This window comes from Schistocerca nitens, chromosome 5 (genome assembly GCF_023898315.1).
Source record: "Schistocerca nitens isolate TAMUIC-IGC-003100 chromosome 5, iqSchNite1.1, whole genome shotgun sequence".
NCBI lineage: Eukaryota > Metazoa > Arthropoda > Insecta > Orthoptera > Acrididae > Schistocerca > Schistocerca nitens.
Window position 1 is genome coordinate 308,006,198 of NC_064618.1, and position 20,984 is coordinate 308,027,181.

Genomic DNA, 20,984 nt, shown 5'->3' on the forward strand with positions numbered 1-20,984 from the left:
TAATACACAAACATGCAGCCTTCCACTCTATGGTGCGCTGCCTACTCTCTATACACAATCCAAACCATATTTTGTAAATGAGTGGAAAGTAATTAAAGAAACAGCATACAGCAAAGGTTATAGTTCTACCCTAATTGACAACATTCTCTGCAAAAAGAAGAGACAGAGGATAACAGCACTCCTTTCTCCTCCTCAGACAGCACAAAGCCACACTAACAATAAATGGGCCCCCCATGGTACATGTGCATAGGGCTTCACATGTTCTTGCTAGGAGACTAAAATCGAGGAACTATACTCCAGTTTTTTACACTAGGAATACTGTTGCCCACCTTCTCTTCAGCAGTAAAGATAGGATTCCACATTTAGAATGGAGTGGAATTTATTATTGAATTTCCTGCAGTCTGTGTGGGAAATTATATGTAGGTCAGTTAGGTAGGGCCATAACTACTAGACTGCGCGAGGGTTCTCTCTTTCTTGATATGATCATCTTACTTGCTTCAAAGGGACCCCACCATCCACCAGACTTCTCCTGTGAAATGACTACTGTTATGTGGTAACAAGCACTTGTAGGTTCACAAACATGGGTTTATTATTCTAATTGCAAATTGGTTTAACCTCTGATCGACAAATCCTTAACAAGAACAGAGTCTAATGACGCTTCTGAGTCAAATCCAGTCCTGTGTTTTCTACGGATCACCTTAGTTACCAAGTCCATAATGACAGAACTTAGCCATGGATGGAGCTCCAGGGCACACTGCACTGGTCTGCAAATTCTGAGACCTGCCTGCTCTGATGTCATGAGCAGCTGCCTGGTGCCCCCGGAATATTTCCAACATAAACTGCACTGCTCCAGTATACATTTTCGCTTGTCACTGCTGGTTCTGCTTAATGTCATGCTGCAGCTGATAGCAGTCACCTCCTTCAATTTACATACAGTGTTTCACAGCTGCAGGGTCTGCATGGTGTCTGTTCTTTCAAAGGAACAGACACCTCACATTCAAATATTATTACTTAAACCTATTCATTTTCAATTCAGTTCACAGCCTTATACATATTTCTGTAAACACAAACACACATGATCTTGCAATCTCAAATTGACGGTAAGGATGCATATCACCAATTCTCATTGACTGCCATGCGCATTTGTGCCCTTACAACTGACTTGAGCATGAAAGGAGTTGGAGACTGAAAAAGAAAGATTCCACTCCCGACTTGAGCATGAAAGGAGTTGGAAACTGAAAAAGAAAGATTCCACCTTTGCTGCACATGCTCAGAATGAATGTCATTCATATGCTATGAGTGTGATGTTCTCCATAAAGGACCTAAAGACAGAAAACTAAAATTACTTGCAATTCTGGTCATTAATAAACACCAATCAAAGAATTCTGACAGGGTCCATATTGACGAAACACAGTTCCATAACAAACCCTTATTAAAATAGCAGCACCCAGTTATTATTTCTCTCAGCATTAGGTAATAAGCTTGTTATAACTGGTCCACACCCATATTCCATAGATCTCTTTCTTCCCCTTCCCTCCTTTTTAGGTCTATTATATCTGGTGAATAATATTCACCAGTTTTTCCATATGACCTATTAGCCTGTGCCATTAGTTACTTGCACAACATTTTTGGATTGTACATGCATGTTGTTGTTGTTGTTGTTGTTGTTGTTTTGTTCTTCAGTCCGAAGACTGGTTTGATGCAGCTCTCCGTGCCACTCTGTGCTGTGTGTGTCTCTTCATCTCCAAATAACTACTGCAACCTACATCCTTCTGAATCTGCTAATATATTTGTATATGCATATAGTTGTAATATTTGAATGTATGATACTGCAGTGTAAGATTTATTTGTTCAATCTCTCTCTAGATATTACATTATCTGTATGTTTTATATAGATATAATCATAAAATGTCACATATATTTGTACAGCTATGAATTTTCGCTGAAGTTTTGTAGACTGTCTGTTTAGAGAGAGAGAGAGAGAGAGAGTGAGAGTGTGTGTGTGTGTGTGTGTGTGTGTGTGTGTGTGTGTGTGTGTGTGTTGGGTCTTTCGGGCACTCAGCGTCGAGGTCATCAGCTCCCTGACACACATGAAGAGAGACGAATGTGGACAAATTTAGTAAAATGGAACCAAACATGCAAAGAAAGTGGGAAAAGATGAAAAATGCTGTATAAGAAAATAAAATGTAAGGAAAACAAGAAAGGAGCATCGAGGATGCCACAGGAAATTGTCACTGGCTGGCAACTTACGTAAAATATGAGTGAGCCAGTCGCCTTGTGAACAAATTAAGACGCTCTCCCTAAAATCTTGGTAAAAACTTGGACAAGTCACAGAACTTTAAAACTTTAACCACATTCATTTGAGTATTTCCTAAAAGAGATGACAGATCCGCTGGCAAGTCAGCCATGGCCTGCTGGTCAGAAAATAAAACAGTAAGTTATCAGATGATGGCCTAAGAAAATGAAATCCTCTTCCTAATGAAATATTATTGTTGAACATTCAGACAGAATATTCCAGAAATTGTTAAGAATTGTTTATGACAATGCAATCTGTTTTCTTAGAAAATAATCAAAAGCTGGTACCGTATTACCTCTAAGTACTCTCAGTCAATACTATGTAACAGGAAACTGACATTATAAACTCTCTAAAACAGTGTTTCTCCAGTTAACTCTGCATAACCACATTAAAAGTATTTATTTCTAACTGTTTGGGAAGCTTAAGATATTTCCTGCTGATGGCCTGTAAACTATTAGTACTAAAAGCTCTTATGTTTCCTGATCCACTATTGTTCAAAAAGTTGTTCAATGTAAATTCATTAAACTGAAAGCCTGAGGACTTCTGCATTTATAGCCACTTCCCCTTTATTCGTATTAATTCTACAGTAGTGTGATAATAGCTTATATCCATCAAGGTGAATATGTTCAGTTCTGATGATTTACTTTCATATGATTTGCTGACATGCACAACAAGTCATCTTCCTGAATGGATATGAAAGTTCATTCTTTTTATTTATGAGAATTTTGTTGTTTTGATGGATTTTGTTGTATTAGTAGCTGTTTCAGTTTAACTATATTTATTCTGAAGCTCTCTCTCTTGGATGAATTTACACTGAAAAGGGCTAGGGGACACAATGGAAGTCACTGGGATAGAATAGATACTTCCAGACTGAGATTTTCACTCTGCAGCGGAGTGTGCGCTGATATGAAACTTCCTGGCAGATTAAAGCTGTGTGCTGGACCGAGACTCGAATTCGGGACCTTTGCCTTTCGCGGGCAAGTGCCAACATTTACATATGTCTGACTGTGTCTGTACATGTGCGGTTGGATATGTGTGTGTGCGAGTGTATACCTGTCCTTTTTTCCCCCGAGGTAAATCTTTCCGATCCCGGAATTGGAATGACTCCTTACCCTCTCCCTTAAAACCCACATCCTTTCGTCTTTCCCTCTCCTTCCCTCTTTCCTGATGAAGGAACCTTGGGTTGCGAAAGCTTGAAATTTGTGTGTGTGTTTTTATTGTGTCTGTCTACCAGCGCTTTCTCGTTTGGTAAGTTACAGTTTGGAAAATTGATCTGGGAAGAGAGAGATTTTCTGAAAATCACTATGCCCACACTTACAGAAGGATTTTATTACCATTCACATGTCTCATACGGCCATAACCATTCAAATTGTTTCCTTTCTATGTACCATAACACTGTTGGTCTGGTTTCCAACAATTGCCTATGTGGTGAGTAGCTATCTATCCTTTTCATATTGCTGTTATTCCATCCTGCTCTTTCCATTGTTTGATTTTGCCTAACTGTTTCTTGTCATGTAGCTAACAGAACTTTTCAATTCCTGACTCGAGATACGTATACATATAATTTGTAAAAAGAGTGGGTAATGAGGCACACTTTTAATTTGCTTTTGAATTTATAATTTCCTGCTTTATGTTAGATGGGAGCTTGCTGGAATCTTCTCTTCAGTGTACGTAACTCCAATGTGAACTGTAAACAAGGAAGCGAAGTGAACATGAAACCCATTTTGTGTGTTGTAGCAATCTGTCATTTACATATTGTTGTTATTCCATCTTATTTGAATTTTAAGCTTCAATTGCCTTACAATGAAGTTTATTTATGTAAGAAAATGAAAATTATACAAGGAAGATAACTTGATTTATGAAAAAGAATTAAAATTATTTATAAAATATTACATTCACACGATTTGTAAGATGAATTTATTTGATCTTAAGGGTTGTTTGATGAAGATTTTATGAGAGTTGGAAATATTTACTGACATCGAAATGGAGGTTAAGTTTGTTTACCTCCACTACACAGCTGAAATAAATCACCATAACTTGTCACTTTTATTCAAATAATACTTTTGGGAAATTAGAAGTTACTTTATCAGTGTTCACTGACCTTTTTTTTTTTTTTCCTGGTTGTTCCCTTAAATATTTCTTTGCTACTAGACTTGCCCATGTATGACTTATTTGAAGAAGTGCAGAGATTCTGTCCTGCAAAAATGGGTTTCAGATGGATTCTTTCTGTCATTACATATTTAACTTCATATTGAGACAACTCTCTGCACTAAATCAAGGTGCAGTAATGGCTAAAACATCGTGGATTATTGGACTTTTTTCATTATCTTTGGAGCACATTTAATTTTCAAACAGAATAAATATCTCCTTTCACATACATAAGGCGTCGGAGATATTCATCTTATTTTATACACTGTGTCTTCTTCAAGAAGTAAGATAGAAACTTGTAGCGAGCTTTAACTTATGTATAGGTGTAAAAAGTTTGCATGTTCAAAAGAACTGTCAGATTCTACAAGGGTAAATCTTTTACAAGCATGTGCATGCAACCATGGGGTACTTTTTACTGTTACATTTAGTATCAAAGTTTTCATTTACTTTTCACAAATGTTCAGTATGCCCACCATCCAGATGATAGTTAAACTCATCCTTTACTTTTGGAAGCAGTTCTGGAGTTGCTACATTCATTGTTGGTAGGTATGCAGTATTGCATTTCACCCAGAGTTGTTTTAAAGGGAGGCACATAGATGGAATCTTACACAAACACTAACAAAAAGGAATTACATACCATGAGTTCAGAAGACCTTGAAGTTCAGCATTGCCAAGAGAGAGCTGTACACTCCTTGCATCTGATCCATTGGTGAGGCAGCTTATTGCTAACAAATGCTCTTACATACTGGTGCCTGTGTGGTGGTGCTCCATCCTATTGAAAAATTAATTTTTTCGGCTTGTTCTCACAATTTTGAAAAAATCCAGAGGGCAACATATCCAGTAACATGTTTCTTGTAATCATCTTTTCTGCAAAAAAGAACAGGACACAAATCTTTTCTTGGGCTATGGCATAAAGCACATAGAATTTTGGAGAGTCTCTGTGATGGTTAACTGTGGTATGTGACTGCTGTCTTCCCCAAATTCTTATGTTGTGGCAGTTCACTTTTCCACTTAAATGATAATTTCTAAAACTGAACGTGAAAGGAAATTGGTACCCACAGAATTAAGATGTAGATGAGTTTCATAATAAATGCTAGAATACCACTATACACTTTCATATTACTATCAGACACAAGGGAATTATTTCTATCAAAAACAAGGGAATGGTTGAAGTAAATGGTTGTAACTGCATCATAAGTTGAACTGAAAAGTATCTTTTCTATTTCTTGAGGATAACTAGTTTCGTACACCTGTGTTCATTTTCAAACCATCCGTATCTTAAGTGTGACAGTACATGTAATAATCTATGAATAAAAACTGTCTCTGCAGTGATGATCAAAGAGGCACTATGGACTCCTCCACAACAGGAAATGGACCACATAGAACTGAGGTGCTGCAAGTTCACAAACAAGGGAATGGTATTGTATTGTGATAGTAAAAATTTCTTCCATGCTGTAATGCGTAACAGCTTAATATCCAAGGAAGGCCATGCCCATATCCTCAGGACTGATCATAGTGATAAGACATTTGGAAGTGATGACATTGTGAAAATAGAGAAGTCTACACATTTACTCAATCTGGATCTCACATAGCATGAGTGGGATGCACTGGGAAGATTTATTCCACAGGGATGCCACTTACTTCAACCCTGTGGCAACAGCGAATTATAAAGAGGGAGGCAAGTGACCAATTACTTGTGGCATAATCCATATCACTTCAGGCGGGGGGGGGTTACCTTCATAGTCTCGGATGTTATTGAATTTCTCTCTCTCTTCTCAGCAATCACAGGCCCTGTAGACCATGCGCTGCATCAATGATCATAATTTAAATTCAGGAGTGAGTAAGAGACACATTTTTTTTTTTTTTTTTGTTTTCTCCAAAAAAATTCTTGCCCTGAGATACAGGCCTCCAAAGATGACAATGTGGACACCGTTTTGAAGATGCTAATTTCGAAAAAAAATTTAAAATGCTGTATCTCTGTAACAGTGCCAGATATTTTGCTAGCGTTTTTTTTTTATTTGAAAAATAATTGCTTTATGATTACAATGGTATCCTCCGTTAGGACATATCTGTCAAAGTTCTTTTACTGTTGCCTTTTGAATTTATTTTATAATTTACAGAAAGTTAGATTTTTTTCTGTTGATTACTACCATGTAGTACTATATTCTCTGTAAAGGAGAGCTTCCACTTTTAAGTTAGACCAGTTTTATTTAAAAAAAAACATTTTTTTGTTAACTTTCAAGGGTAATGTATGTCTTCACTGAAGTTGTTTCTTACCAATTTCTTTGTTACAATGTTTGTTTCTATTGTCTTTGCTGCAGTTATTTCTTACCACTTTCTTTGTTGCAGTTATTTCTTTTCACTTTCATTGTTGCAGATATTTCTTACACTTTGTTGCAGTTTCTTGTCAGTTTCTTTGTCATGGTTGTTCATTGCAGGTTTCTGTATTGTAGTTGTTAAGTGCTAATTTGGTTACTGAAGAGGCTTCTAAGAAATCTGACACCATCCAGTGAGTTCTGCGTTTTCATGAGGAATTTGTCAGTTGACACAGTTACAGTGTGTTTTGTGTAAAGGACTGTTTGAAATCTCTTCTGGTTGGGGACACAGGAGAGTGAAAAGTGCTGACCATTTGCATATCCATAAAAGAGTGATATATAAGACAAAAAAAAACAGACTTTGTTCAGGTTGAGAATAAGTGTTCTCATTTGAAAACTTTTTCAATGTAAAGATGTTTCCAGTGATGACTTTTTGTGTTCTAAATGTTTTGACAGAATAACAACAATGATAGTATCTGAGCAAGGCGAACTGTCACATGGTGCAGATTTTGCAGCAACAGAGAAAGAATTAAATACCCTGAATCAGTCAAGTCCTGTTAAGAAACTGTGGTCAGTGAAGTCAAGTCATAAGCTCTATGCATTAAGAAAGCGCAGAGAAATTACTAAAGCTGTGGATAAATACACTACAGCAAAACTGACCACATTCTTTAAAGGAGAAACAAATGAGACTGTTCTCACCAGAGTGTCAACAAAAAAGACACAATAATTGTAACAGTTGAAGGTCAAAAAGTTGTGAAAGTGAAGAGGTACATTGACTTGCATATTAAAGAAACTTTTGCAATTTATAAGAGCAACTATACAACTTCACATATTGGAAGATCAAAATTTTATGCACTATGACCTAAGTGGGTAGTTCCACACCCACCTAGAAATGTCTGTTTATGTGTGTACTGCATGAATTTTGAACTTTATTTGGTAACTTTGAAGAACTTACTGGAGCACGTGACATTTGACACCTTGGTTGGGCGCGTGAAGTCATTAGTAGTCTGTGACATAAAGCGTGATACTTGTTTGTTTCAAGAATGTGGTGGCTGCCCTGGAAAGGGAGGACTGTCTTTACAGACACTTCGCCTGGAAGACATAGCAGATAACTCTGCAGAAATTACATATGCATCATGGGAGGAAAATAAACCAATCGAGAAAATTGTTGCCTTTGACAGTTTCATTGAAGAACTTGGTAAATGGTCAGTGAAAGCAGTAACACACCAGCATCTGAAGAAATTGCAACAACAACACATTGCAGAAGTGAAAGGGTGTGTACAGGCTGAAGAACTATGTTTAGTGCTTCACTGTGATTTTGCAGGGAACTGGTCTGTAATTCTCCCACAAGAAGTACATCATTGGAGTAATGACCAGATTTCAATTTTTACAGGAGTGACATATTTTTTAACAAGATCACAAGTGTTGCAGTTATAAATGATGACACAGGACATGACTCAGCATGTGCTTTGCTAGCAATGCGCAAATTTCTTCAACTGCAAACAGGGGCAGAGAAGATCATCATTATTTCTGATGGTGCTGCTAGTCATTTTAAAAATCATTACCAGCTGTTTGAATCAAGTAAGTTGTATTGTGCCAACTGATTTAGTATGCAGTGCTATTGGTCACGGGAAGGGACCTTGTGATGGCGTAGGAGGCCTGCTGGAGCATCATGTTACAAAACATAATCTTTCCAGACAAAATACAGCTGCGATTCAGAATGCTGAGGATTTTATGAGAGTCGTGAAATCTTACACATCCACAGCCCTCACTCTTTTGTCCAAAGAGGAAATCGAAGAATTCCATGAGCAGAAAAAAGAAGACAGTCCAAACAAACTACTCCTGTGAAAGGAATTTAGAAGACTTATTTTTGGACTCAAAGTGATTGGTGAACTCATATTGCATGCACTTTAAAGAGCAAGGAAGAAGAAATTTCATTTGTTCAGTCAACACCTCAAAAACAGCTGGATAATATTCAGATTCACAACCTGAGAAGGGGGGGTATTTGTAGCATGTGTGTATGAATGTGACTGGTGGATTGCTGAGATTATAGATGCCACTTATACAAAATTGTTGTGAACTTTATGAAGCGTACAACGTGGACCAGTGCTGGATATCGGTTTCCAGCTGAAGGACAGCAACAACGCCATCAGTGCTCATTTCCTGTTCACAATGTTTTGAAGATTGTCCTCCAATTCCTATTGGTTTAACAGGAAGGCATCACTCTATATTAAAGGAAGATACTGAAACAGTGGAACACATTTTTAGTTCATTGACTGGCTAATTTCAGTACAAAACATTAGAGTGTACAGAACTTGTACAAATTGAAACCTTTAAGTCTTTGAACCTTTCACATACATTTTGGAACCATTTAAAATGCTTGAAAAATGATTCTCTTACTCATCTTTCAAAACTAAAATTATGTTAAATAGGGGTAGGTTTTGATTTTTATGAGCCTGTTATCCGATAATGTGTTAATAAGACAGGTTTTATGTACGGCAAAAATGTCAATTGTTTATAAAACCTGTTCAATCTAGAAGTGGAAACTCTCCTTTTCAGGGAAACTATATGGTACTAATCAACAGAAAAAATCAAAATTTTATGGATTGCCATTTTTGAAAAAAAAATTTCATAAATTATAAAAAAAGTTCAGAACACTATAGTAAAAGAACTTTGACAGATAAGTCCAAATGGAGGATTTCTTTGTAATCATTAAGCAGTTATCTTTCAAATTAAAAAAAAAAAAAACTAAGCTGTTCCAGAGATACAACATTTTAAAATTTTTTCCAAAATTTGCATCTTCAAATAGGTATGCGCAGTGTCATCTTTGGAGGGCTGTATCTCTGAGCAGAAATTTTTTTGGAGAAAACAAAAAAAATATGTGTTCCTTACTTAGTCCTTCATTTTAACATATGGTGAATTCAATAACATCTGAGACTATAAGGTAAGATTTTTTCATAGCCTGCCTGAATTAGTATGAACTATGCCTTGTACAACTTCTGAAAAGCCTTGTGAAGATTGTCTCTAATAGGGAATGGCTATGCATTGCTGTTTGTTGTAGTCTTAAGTCTGAAGATCGATTAGTTGGTTAGGTTCCATAGAGCATTTGAATGATTCTTTTATTGAAATAATGTGAAATGAATCAGTTTACAGAAAATGTATCCCTGATTAGTATTAACAATAATGAACATTTTTCTCCAAGTCATGCAGCTACTCCTAAAAATTAAGTTTGTATTTACAGGCTACCAGTTAAAAAAAATAGTCCTTGAACAGATGGATTTTTCTACAAGAAATAATTCCAGGTTAAGTCTAAAACTTGCTTTGCTACTTGTCAGGCATTTTATGTTATCAGGCAAAGAATCAAATGTTTTTGTTGCTACATATTGAATTCCTTTCTGAGCCATTGAGAGTTCTAATAGTGAGTAATAAAGATAATTTATCCTCTAGTGTTGTCGGCATGGACATCACTGTTGTTCCTAAATTGTGATGGATTATTTGTGATGAATTTCATTAGTGAATATGTGCATTGTGAAGGTGTAGATAAAATGCCTAATGCCTTAAAAATGAGCCTACCTGGCAACCTCGGGTAAACACCACATATTATTCTTACTGATTGCTTTTCTGCAATCATTACTTTCTTTCTAAGTCATTAGTTACCCAAGGAAATTATCCCATGTGATATTACTGAGTGAAAATATGCCAGGAGGCTGATGTTTTTGTTTCCAAGACCAGTAATTATACAAAAAGCAAAAGTAACTGAACTTAAGTTTTAAGCAACCCAACAATACACGTCTTTCAGTTCAAGTTCAAGTTTTCGTCAGTATGCACACCAAAATTTTGGAGCATTCTACCCTGTTTGCTGACTTCTGTTTGTGTGCTACATCAGTTGTTGGTATGACCCTTTTTGTTGTACAGAACTAAGTAAGGGTGTTTTCTGAAAATTAAATGAGAACCACTTAATAATCTCTGTAAAACATCATTAATAATCTCGTCTGTTGGTTTCTCTCCAATGGCATTCATTATAACACAGTATTGCCTGGAAGAAGCACAAATTTTGCTACTCCTAAAATTATTTACATTCCACCAAGACTTTACGTTACCACATTCTACGTTAGGAATATGTGTCCCAGACTCAATATTCAGGTGATGAACTGTACTCAGTTTCTTTACATTTTCTCAGTACATTGTCTTCATGACTGTTATAAATCTCTGGTCAACCCCTGTAAAACTGCACATTGCTAGCTAGCTTCCTAACCCTCCAAATAGATGTGACATTGACAATAAACTACTTTCAAAATGGCTTCTTTAGTGTGCTCTAAAATATTCAAGCCAAAAAGACAGGTGTCCAGCTTACTGTTGTTACACTTAAAACAATATTAAATTTTACTCCCACGACTATGTGTGACAGTTCATTACTTGTGCTCCTCCAAATCCAGGCTGCCAAAAGTATAAATTAGATACTTACACAAAGTGCATACTTTAGATTGTGACATTAATAATGGTAATATCTTTTTTTAGTGTTAACAGGAGAGACAGCATCAGTACAAATTTTAAATGTCAGTGGAGAGTTGGAGACACTCACAAATATTGGAGTCAGTCTTCCTACAATGAGCAGTGTTGTTGTGTTATCTGACACTACTATGTTGCATCCTGATCCAGCTCCAGGTATGGTCCTTTGTTAATAATCAATGTCTATAAATTTCGTGTCATGGCAAAATGCTTGAAACTACAATTTTGCTATCATCAAGAACACATTAAGTTTATTATTGCATTTATTTTAATTACACGTGGAGTCAGGAAGGTTTAACTTTTGGACTCTTATTCTTTCAGACATTAAAATTTGTTATATTTGTTTGCAAAAAAGTGCAAGAGCTAAACATTATGGTTTCTTCTAAGATACCAAGTGAGGTGGTACAGTGGTAAGCCACGCTATTCGTATTTGGGACAGCAGTTAAAATTTTCAATCGTCCATCTAGATTCAGGTTTTTAGTGATTCCCCTAAATTGCTTAAGGCAAATATTGGGATAGAACCCTTGGAAGGACCCAGTGGATTGTCTTTCCCATTCAGAGCTTGAGTTCTAACTCTAATGACCTCATAATCAATGGGACATAAAATCGTAATCCTCATTTCTTCCTTCCTCCCTTATTATTATGGATTTGTGATGTGAGCACGTATGGCCAGAAGTTGTAATGGATATAAAACAGCTATGATATCAAGACTATTAGAGAAGCTATGATATCAAGACTATTAGAGAAGCAACACTAGTTCAGTAGGCAAGGATTGAAGAGATATTTGCTGTAACCTGATTAAGAAGCTTTTTTGTTATTACACACAATTGTACTTCAATTATAGTGGCAATATGCAAACATTGCTCGTTCAGATACAGTCCCACTGTCTCCTTGTCAATGTCTCACCTCATGTGCTGGAGGGAGGGGGGGATAAAAGTTATTTTTCTTGGCCGTACAGAAAGAAAACAGAGAAGACATGCAGCAGAAGTTCAGAGGTGTGTTTATTCTGGACAGAAAATAATAAACAAAAGTGATGTGAAGAGGAAATAGCAGGGAAATATGAGCTTAAAAAAAAATCTAATGAAATCAAGAAAACTGGTTTTAATGCTCTGTATACTGTACAAGAGTGATGCATGTTCTGGGGAGGAGAAGGAACTGTCTGTATTTGAAAACAGCCCGAGGTATGGAAATGAATGATCATGACAATGGAAGGAACATGAGAAACCTGCAATGGAATTGTTTTTAGGTGCAAGCTGTGACATTTATTTTTCAAAAAAATATGATTTAATAATTGTGTTTTTGCTCTAGTCACCACCAGCCCCCATTGATTTTACAAAGCCCACCTTCTCATTTTAGGGATATCAACCACTTCCACCATTGTTTACCTACTTTTTCTTGACTGTTGCTACACTTTCCCACAGTAACATCCTCCACATCCTTGCTGCCATTGAATATTACATGTTCCAGTTACTTCCAGTTCCATTGCTAGCATTTCATTCTTTATGTGCTTGACTAGTTATGTTGCCATCAATCCTTTTTCCTTTGAACATAAGGTATACAAATAGGTACGCTACACTTTCACAGAATCTCACATGGTGCTTTCATATGATAAACTATTGAATCCATTGTAACCAATCAAATTCCTAAACCCCCGAGCTGGATTCTGATTCATTAATGATATTTCCACAATCTGGACCGGAGCCAAAAATTCTGTCTTCATCTCTTCACAACCTTCACACTTGTACATTTTCATTGTCTGTTATCAGCTCACAGAAACACCTTCACAGACAACAACCTCTACCTTTCTAACAGCTGCATGGAAACATACATCCTATTAAGATCACTCGACACCAGCAGTATCTTCATTTTGACTGAAGTCACATCTTCTGCACAAAAGGGCCCCTTTATACATTGTCCAGTCACATTAATGCAATTAGCTGTCAAAAGCCCAAATAATCACCTTTTGCAGTGCAGATCACTGCAAGATGTGCAGAAGAGAGTCAGTAAGTGTCTGGAAGATACCAAGATGGATGTGGAGCCATGCTGATTCCAGTGCCGTGGCCAGCTGCATTACGTTTCTCCGTTGAGTATCCATGGTGCGAATAGCCTGGTCGAGGTGGCCCTAAAGACTCTTGATTGGGTTTAAATCCACCGAGTTTGGTGACCAGAGTAGTATGGTAAACTCAGCCTGATGCTCTTCATACATTGCGAGCTGTGTGACGCATTGCATTGTCCTGTTGGTAGATGCCATTGTGTGGAGGAAAACCAAACTGGATGCAGGGATGAACATGGTCCCTGAAGATATATACTTACTTGTATTGATCCATTGCACCTTTCAGAATAATGAGATCACCCAGGGAATGCGCCCTGGTTGTTTGCTTTCAACGTTTCACACTGTATATGCTAATATCCATCTTTCTGATGGAGCATAAAATGTGAGTCATCTGAAAAGGCCAGCTGTCTCCACTCAATGGATATCCAGTTGCAGTATTGGTGTGCAAATTCCAGCCTTCATTGGTGATGAACAGCGGTCAGCATGGGTGCATGAACCAGGCTGCTGCCGTGGTGGTCCATACACAACCTTCACTGAATGGTCATTGAACAGATACTATTGGTAGCCCCTGAGTTCATCTGGGTGATCAGTTGCATGTCTGTTCATCTGTACACATCTCCACTGCTGCTGTTCATTCCCATCATCTATGGCTTTTGGTCCACAACAATTTCTTCAGCACCAGTTTTGTATAGTGCCATTTTACCACGCATCTTATACTTTAGCCGCGGCAGCAAGCAAACACTTCATTGTTTCAGAAATGGTTCCACCCTAGGGTCAACAGCCGCTGATCGTGCTCTTTTGAACGTGAAATAAATTGTTCCATTTCCACATTCTGACAATGACTGCACTGTGTTCTAAGACCCTCAACACACTTCATATACCATCCACTGCTGTTGCTGCCACCTCCTTTCTGTGAGTGGTTATTGCATGTTGACTTCAAATATAAGTGGTGGTCACATTAATGTGACTGGACCATGTAGTTTTGCTATCTGTGGACAGCACATCTACAGTAGTGAGCAATACATCTCCAATATGTTTTAAGCCCTTCACAAATGGCCAATACCCACCAACACAGTCTAAAAAAAGTCTCCAATACCATATTCCCTCCAACTAAACTGGGCCAACATTGTGCAATAATATCATGCAGTGGACTAACTGGACCATATCCTCCAGAGGCTTCAGCTATCTCTCATTGTGAGCTGAAATCAGCAATATCCTCTCCAACATGTGGTGTTCCTCAAGGTTCCATCCTGTGTCCATTGCTTTTTCTTGTATACATTAATGATCTCTTGTCTGTTACGTTGCCAGATCCTAAGTTTGTTTTGTTTGCAGATGATACAAACATTGCAATAAGTAGCAAGTCAAGTATAGATTTAGAAAAGACTGCTAGTCAAATTTCCACTGACACTGATAAATGGTTTAAAGCTAATTCACTGTCATTAAACACTGGAAACACCCACTATATGCAGTTCAGAACCTGTAAGAGATTTTCTTCCAGCATATGTATAACGTATGAAGACATTCAGAATGAAAAGGTTGATAGTGTTAAATTATTGGGATTACAACTTGTTAATAAATTCAGTTGGAAAGGGCATACCACAGAATTTGTGAAGTGCCTAAACAAGTCTGTATTTGCAGTGAGAATGATGTCAAATGTAAGAGATATAAATATGAAAAGACTTGCATACTTTGCTAACTTTCATTCTATTATGTGATGCAGGATCATATTCCGGGGTAACTCATCAAACCGAGCGAAAGTTTTTAGAGTGGCATGTAATATGACTCATTTGTGGTGTAAATTCAAGAATGACATGTAGAAACCTGCTCAAGGAACTTTGTATTCTAACCACTGCTTCTCAGTACATTTATTCCTAAATCAAATTTGTTGCAAGTAATATATCTCTATTTCCAACCAATAGCTAAATACATAGTATCAATACAAGGAATAAGAACAATCTACATAAAGAGCTAATTCAGGAACACACATTTCCCTTAATTTGCCAGCAACCATTAAAAACTTGGTTTCAGCTAAAGCACAGTTTAAACAGACTTTGAAAGATTTATAAATTATAGAGTGCAGCAATCAGTCATCCTTTTTTGGCTGGTTTTATTACGCAAATCCAGATTTCGGCTAGTGCCTAGCTATTATCAATGCACTATTTTCTAATCTTGACACATGTTAGTTCCCTGTTGTTTGGGTGCCAGTCACAGTTCTTTGAATACTACTGTAGTATTCAAAGTAATGTGACTGACACCCGAACAACAGGGAACTAACACATGCATCAAGATTAGAAAATAGTGCATTGATAATGGCTAGGCACTATCCGAAATCTGTATTTGTGTAATAAAACCAGCAAAAAGAAATAAATAAAAATAAAAAAAAGGACAACTGCTGATTGCTGTGCACTGTAATTTATAAATCACATAACAGTCACTGAGTGCACCCACTTTCCTAATGGAAGGTAACCTGATGAGAGTTTGAAAGACCTTTTTGTAGGCAACGCCTTCTACTCTATAGATGTATATCTTAACAGGGACTATTAGACCAGCTTAAGTAAAAATATCTGTTAGATTTCAGTTTTGACAGCACTTGGTCACAACAGTCAAGATTAGGTATTTTGTGTATGATAAATTTATTAAATGTGTGTAACTATGTTTCATTCTGACAGTGTGTTCATTCTGTAAATATTAGCAGTTCCAGTATACTGTAATGTATTCACCAATTTGGACAATCCCCTGACAAATAATCAGGGTAATGAGCATTATATTCAAATGTTTTATGTTTTTTATGCTGTACCTTCTGACTTGTTCCATACCCATGAGAATCATCTCATTTTTGGGTCTACGAACGAAAATTGAATTTAAATCTAATCTAATCCAAACAGTCCCACTGCTCCCAAAGTGATATTCTGCCACCTTCTCAGCATACATCATATCCTGAACCATGCTCTTGCTCCCAGTTTATTTCCACATTAATAATATTCATGTGAAAAACCCATATGCAAGATCTGTCCCTTGTATCCTGTTGCTGACACACACTATTACATTAGAGACAGAGCCATCCTTATTGACCCACTGCCTCTTCAATTTTCACCTTACCTGCTTCATCTGAGCCAGTCAGTCACCTCATCTGGAACATAACATTACATTATCATATACTTCTAATGTTATTATTATTATTATTAATTTAATAATAATAATTATTGTTATTGTATTTTGTCAACTCCACTAGTAGTAGTAGTATTAATAATAATAGCAGTAGTAGTAGTAGTAGTAGTAGTAACAATAATAATAATAATAATAATAATGTGCCCTGAGAATTGATACATTTAAGTGTTTAAGTGGCTGCATTTAATTCTGAAGAAGAAGGGAAAAAAGAATTCCAGCAATGGAAATATAGTGCCAAAAGATAATTTTCATGTTATCAATGTGGTTATGAGCATTTCAGACAGTGTATGGAGAACATGTGCCTCATATCCACAAATTTTTGAAGAAAACCTAACACATTTTAAATAAGGTTATTATCTGGTTACAATCCTTAATCGTTTATATAAATAAGCGTATTTCTATTGATTAATAACATGTAACAGGAGATGACCAAATGTGAATTCACTTGAATCATGATACGTATCTGCAAAAATGTCTGTTATTCACAGAAGAAGCATTTTATTGAATAAAACAACAGTAGATATACATACTATTATGACTGACTCAAAAATTATCTTCTTTACATCTTTGTATAAAGATACTGCCAAACAGATTTTCATGATTTTCCTGTTCTCTTCACAAGAATTTAGCTCTTCACATTTGCATCAGATGTTAATGTGTGAATCAAACCAGTCTTCAAAAACAACCTATTTTAGGTATCAATTTGAAAATTCCTTTACATTTCCACTGTCACTGCATAGGTTTCCTCAGAGGAAAGCAAAGTGTCTGGGAGATGATATTACTTACCAGTGTATATAAAAAGAAACATGTTACATTTCAAACAGTTTATGAAAATTAATTATATGAATACAAACTACCGGAAATTACTGCTTACCTCTTTTTAAACCATCAGTGCTATACAATGTAAGGATATCTTATTAATCAAGCGAGAATGATTTTACTACATACATACACAGGTTTTACAGGTTTCACACGTTCCAAAGGCTGCTTCTGCTTTTTGCCCACTCAGTGTATTTTTTAACTAATTGAAGAAGATGATATGTTGATGTTATAGATGCAAAGAAACACTACAACTCTCTTTGTTTTTGAAAGATCACAGTTGGATATTTGCGGTCTTACTGGTTTGGCTATTTTAGTATTTTCACAGTTGTGACAACACTGCTGCACTGTTCATTGGTATGGGTACTTCACGGGTTGGTGGTGGCTTGATAATAACTTGGGAACAGAACCCCTTAAGATGTAATGAAAACTTCCCTTGAGAGTGAATCTACAGGAAACAGAAAGTCCAAAACCTGAAGAGATGTGCACAGGAATAAACTCAGCACATGTTGATACAGGTGGCTGTTGACTGAGCACTTGACAACCACATGCGGCATGAAGCGCAAAACAAAGTCCTCATAGTTGACTTCAGCATAAGCCCTGTCCCTCCTGGCGTACTGCCACTCACAGGTAAACACCTCTATCAGCAGGTGTGCCCATAATATGCGTCACGTGTGCCCTCCAAGGCAAATTTTCACACAATTCTTTGCACTGCCCATGCAAGTTCATCTGCCTCCATCATGATGTCTGCTGGCAAGGATACTAAAACTACGAATGAATAAGCATCATCAAAAAGTAACACTGCGTTAATATAAAAAACTCCTTGAAACCAGTGGTGAATTTGGTAATGCCAGATGCTGTTCCTTTTGCGCAGATTTTGTGTACACTAAAGATGAAATGGTTACAGTCTTTCATAATGCAGAGATCAACATAAAAACATTTGTGCAATGTTGGGACATACAACAAATCATTGCACACCAGTAGTAGGGTAGTGATAGACCACATGAGTAATTCTTTCTTCCTCCTTTGCTTTACTGTGAATTTCCCTTTATTGACTCTTATAATGTGCCAGTCTCCAAAAGTACATTGTCAAATGCTCTTCCATGAGCAATTGCGAATTTAGGATACACAGTGCCTGTAGTACCATTTTTCAGCTGCGATGGAACTGTAGTTGCAATCACCATGGACAAATAGCATTGCAATGTATGTCTATGTTGTAATCCCAACACATAATGAGCCATGAAAATATCCTTCTATGTCAACAAACTACTAGAAATTGTATAATAGTGGGATTATTTGAAGTAAAATCAAGTTTGTTAGTGTGTACATTAAGTACATTAAATGGGTAAACCTCAAGGTTCCATTGTAAAATAGCATATATTGATGTTAACTTCTTTGCTTACAAGGACCAATAGTGTTCAGTTCCTGAATATTACTGAATTCTTCATGATATCCCTTTATCACACAGCTGTTGGTGCCTTTATGTCACATCTAGTGCATGTTTTCAAGGCCTTCTCTTGTGCACGCCAGGTGACCCCCCCTGCCCCCCCTCCCCTCACCGCCCCCCCTCACCTCCCCCCCACCCATCCCTACCCTACCCTCCCATCTCATTGATAAACAGTCCTGTTTCCTTTGAACTTGTCACCTGTTTCACCAAATAGGGGAAATTCTTGTTTTAACAGTTTTACTAACCAACTTAGAACACATTGCATGTATATTGCTATTTTCAGTAGTAAGATATGATTGTATGTGTACAAGATACAATTACTTGCATTTATAGAAACTATGTCCATTGAATAATTAGTGGGTGTGTTGTTGGTTGACTACTCTGAAGTCCTTTTACCAAGATGGAGACTCCACCACCCATTATCTTATGTGTGAGGCAATACCTGAACTGCATTTTCCCTGGGCTGTGGAACAGTTGCAGTATTGCCATTATTTGACATCCAGGCCCTACTCCAGATCTAATACAATCAGACCTTTATTAGGGAGGTTGATGGAGTTTACAGAAGAAAGGTGAATACACAAGAAAAACTGCTATGTTGTATAATGAACAATACAAAGCTATGCTGTGATGCTCTAAAACATGTACTGTGGAGCATCAATTAATGATACTAATTGTTGTCATAAATCATTTGGATAATCGAAAATCTAGATAGCTGAATGTATGAAGGAAAGTGATTTTTGTATTATTAACTCTAGAAAGATAGCATATGTCACCCGCTTATGGTTATCTTTCAGGTATGTCGTCGTATGGTTAACTTTGTAGGGTTAATACAAAGATAGGTGTTTATTCTAAACAACAAAATAAATTAAACTTATTAAAATCAAATAAAAATCTGTGTTTATTAAGAGATTAGAGACACATTTTCACATGTACATACATATGTTCATAAAGTTACTAAAATTTTGCAACCTTAATGAAATACCTAACAAAAGTCACATAGGGCAGTCACTGTAGTTTCATTGTCATCTGACATAAAAAGCTTTCTCTCTTCATTGATGCTACAGTATGAATTTGTTTTATCTGTCATGAACTCATGGTGTCACACTATGTTGGTTGTTTGCACCATTTGAAAGCTGTTTCCAGGGCTTGAAATACTTCTGCATGAGATGGTCCTGCATCATTTCCAGCACCTATGCTGAAAGCAAGGGGAAACTACAGCCGTAATTTTTCCCGAGGGCATGCAACTTTTTCTGTATGGTTAAATGATGATGGCGTCCTCTTGGGTAAAATATTCCGGAGGTAAAATAGTCCCGCATTCAGATCTCCGGGCGGGGACTACTCAAGAGGACGTCATTATCAGGAGAAAGAAAACTGGCGTTCTGCGGATCGGAGCGTGGAACGTCAGATCCCTTAATCGGGCAGGTAGGTTAGAAAACTTAAAAAGGGAAATGGATAGGTTAAAGTTAGATATAGTAGGAATTAGTGAAGTTATGTGGCAGGAGGAACAAGACTTTTGGTCAGGTGAATACAGGGTTATAAATACAAAATCAAATAGGGTTAAGCAGGAGTAGCTTTAATAATGAATAGGAAAATAGGAGTTCGGGTAAGCTACTACAAACAGCATAATGAACGCATTATTGTGGCCAAGATAGACACGAAGCCCACACCTACTACAATAGTACAAGTTTATATGCCAACTAGCTCTGCAGATGATGAACAAATTGATGAAATGTATGATGAGATAAAAGAAATTATTCAGGTAGTGCAGGGAGACGAAAATTTAATAGTCATGGGTGACTGGAATGCGAGAGTAGGAAAAGGGAGAGAAGGAAACATAGTAGGTGAATATGGATTGGGGGAAAGAAATGAAAGAGGAAGCTGTCTGGTAGAATTTTGCACAGAGCACAACTTAATCATAGCTAACACTTGGTTCAAGAATCATAAAAGAAGGTTGTACACATGGAAGAATCCTGGAAATACTAGAAGGTATCAGATAGATTATATAATGGTAAGACAGAGATTTAGGAACCAGGTATTAAATTGTAAGACATTTCCACAATCTATTGGTTATGAGCTGTAGATTAAAACTGAAGAAACTGCAAAAAGGTGGGAGTTTAAGGAGACGGGACCTGGATAAACTGAAAGAACCAGAGGTTGTACAGAGTTTCAGGGAGAGCATAAGGGAACAATTGTCACAAATGGGGGAAAGAAATACAGTAGAAGAAGAAT

General features: G+C 36.9%; 1 protein-coding gene across 2 annotated transcripts in view; it reads left to right on the plus strand.

The window, feature by feature from the left end:
* Positions 1–20,984, plus strand: part of LOC126260015 (uncharacterized) — a 159,822-nt gene that overhangs the window by 130,473 nt on the left and 8,365 nt on the right. For both annotated transcript variants that reach the window (XM_049957176.1, XM_049957177.1), the window contains exon 11: positions 11,278–11,424. In XM_049957176.1, coding sequence (XP_049813133.1) covers positions 11,278–11,424 — 147 coding nt within the window. The remainder of the gene's footprint in view (positions 1–11,277; positions 11,425–20,984) is intronic.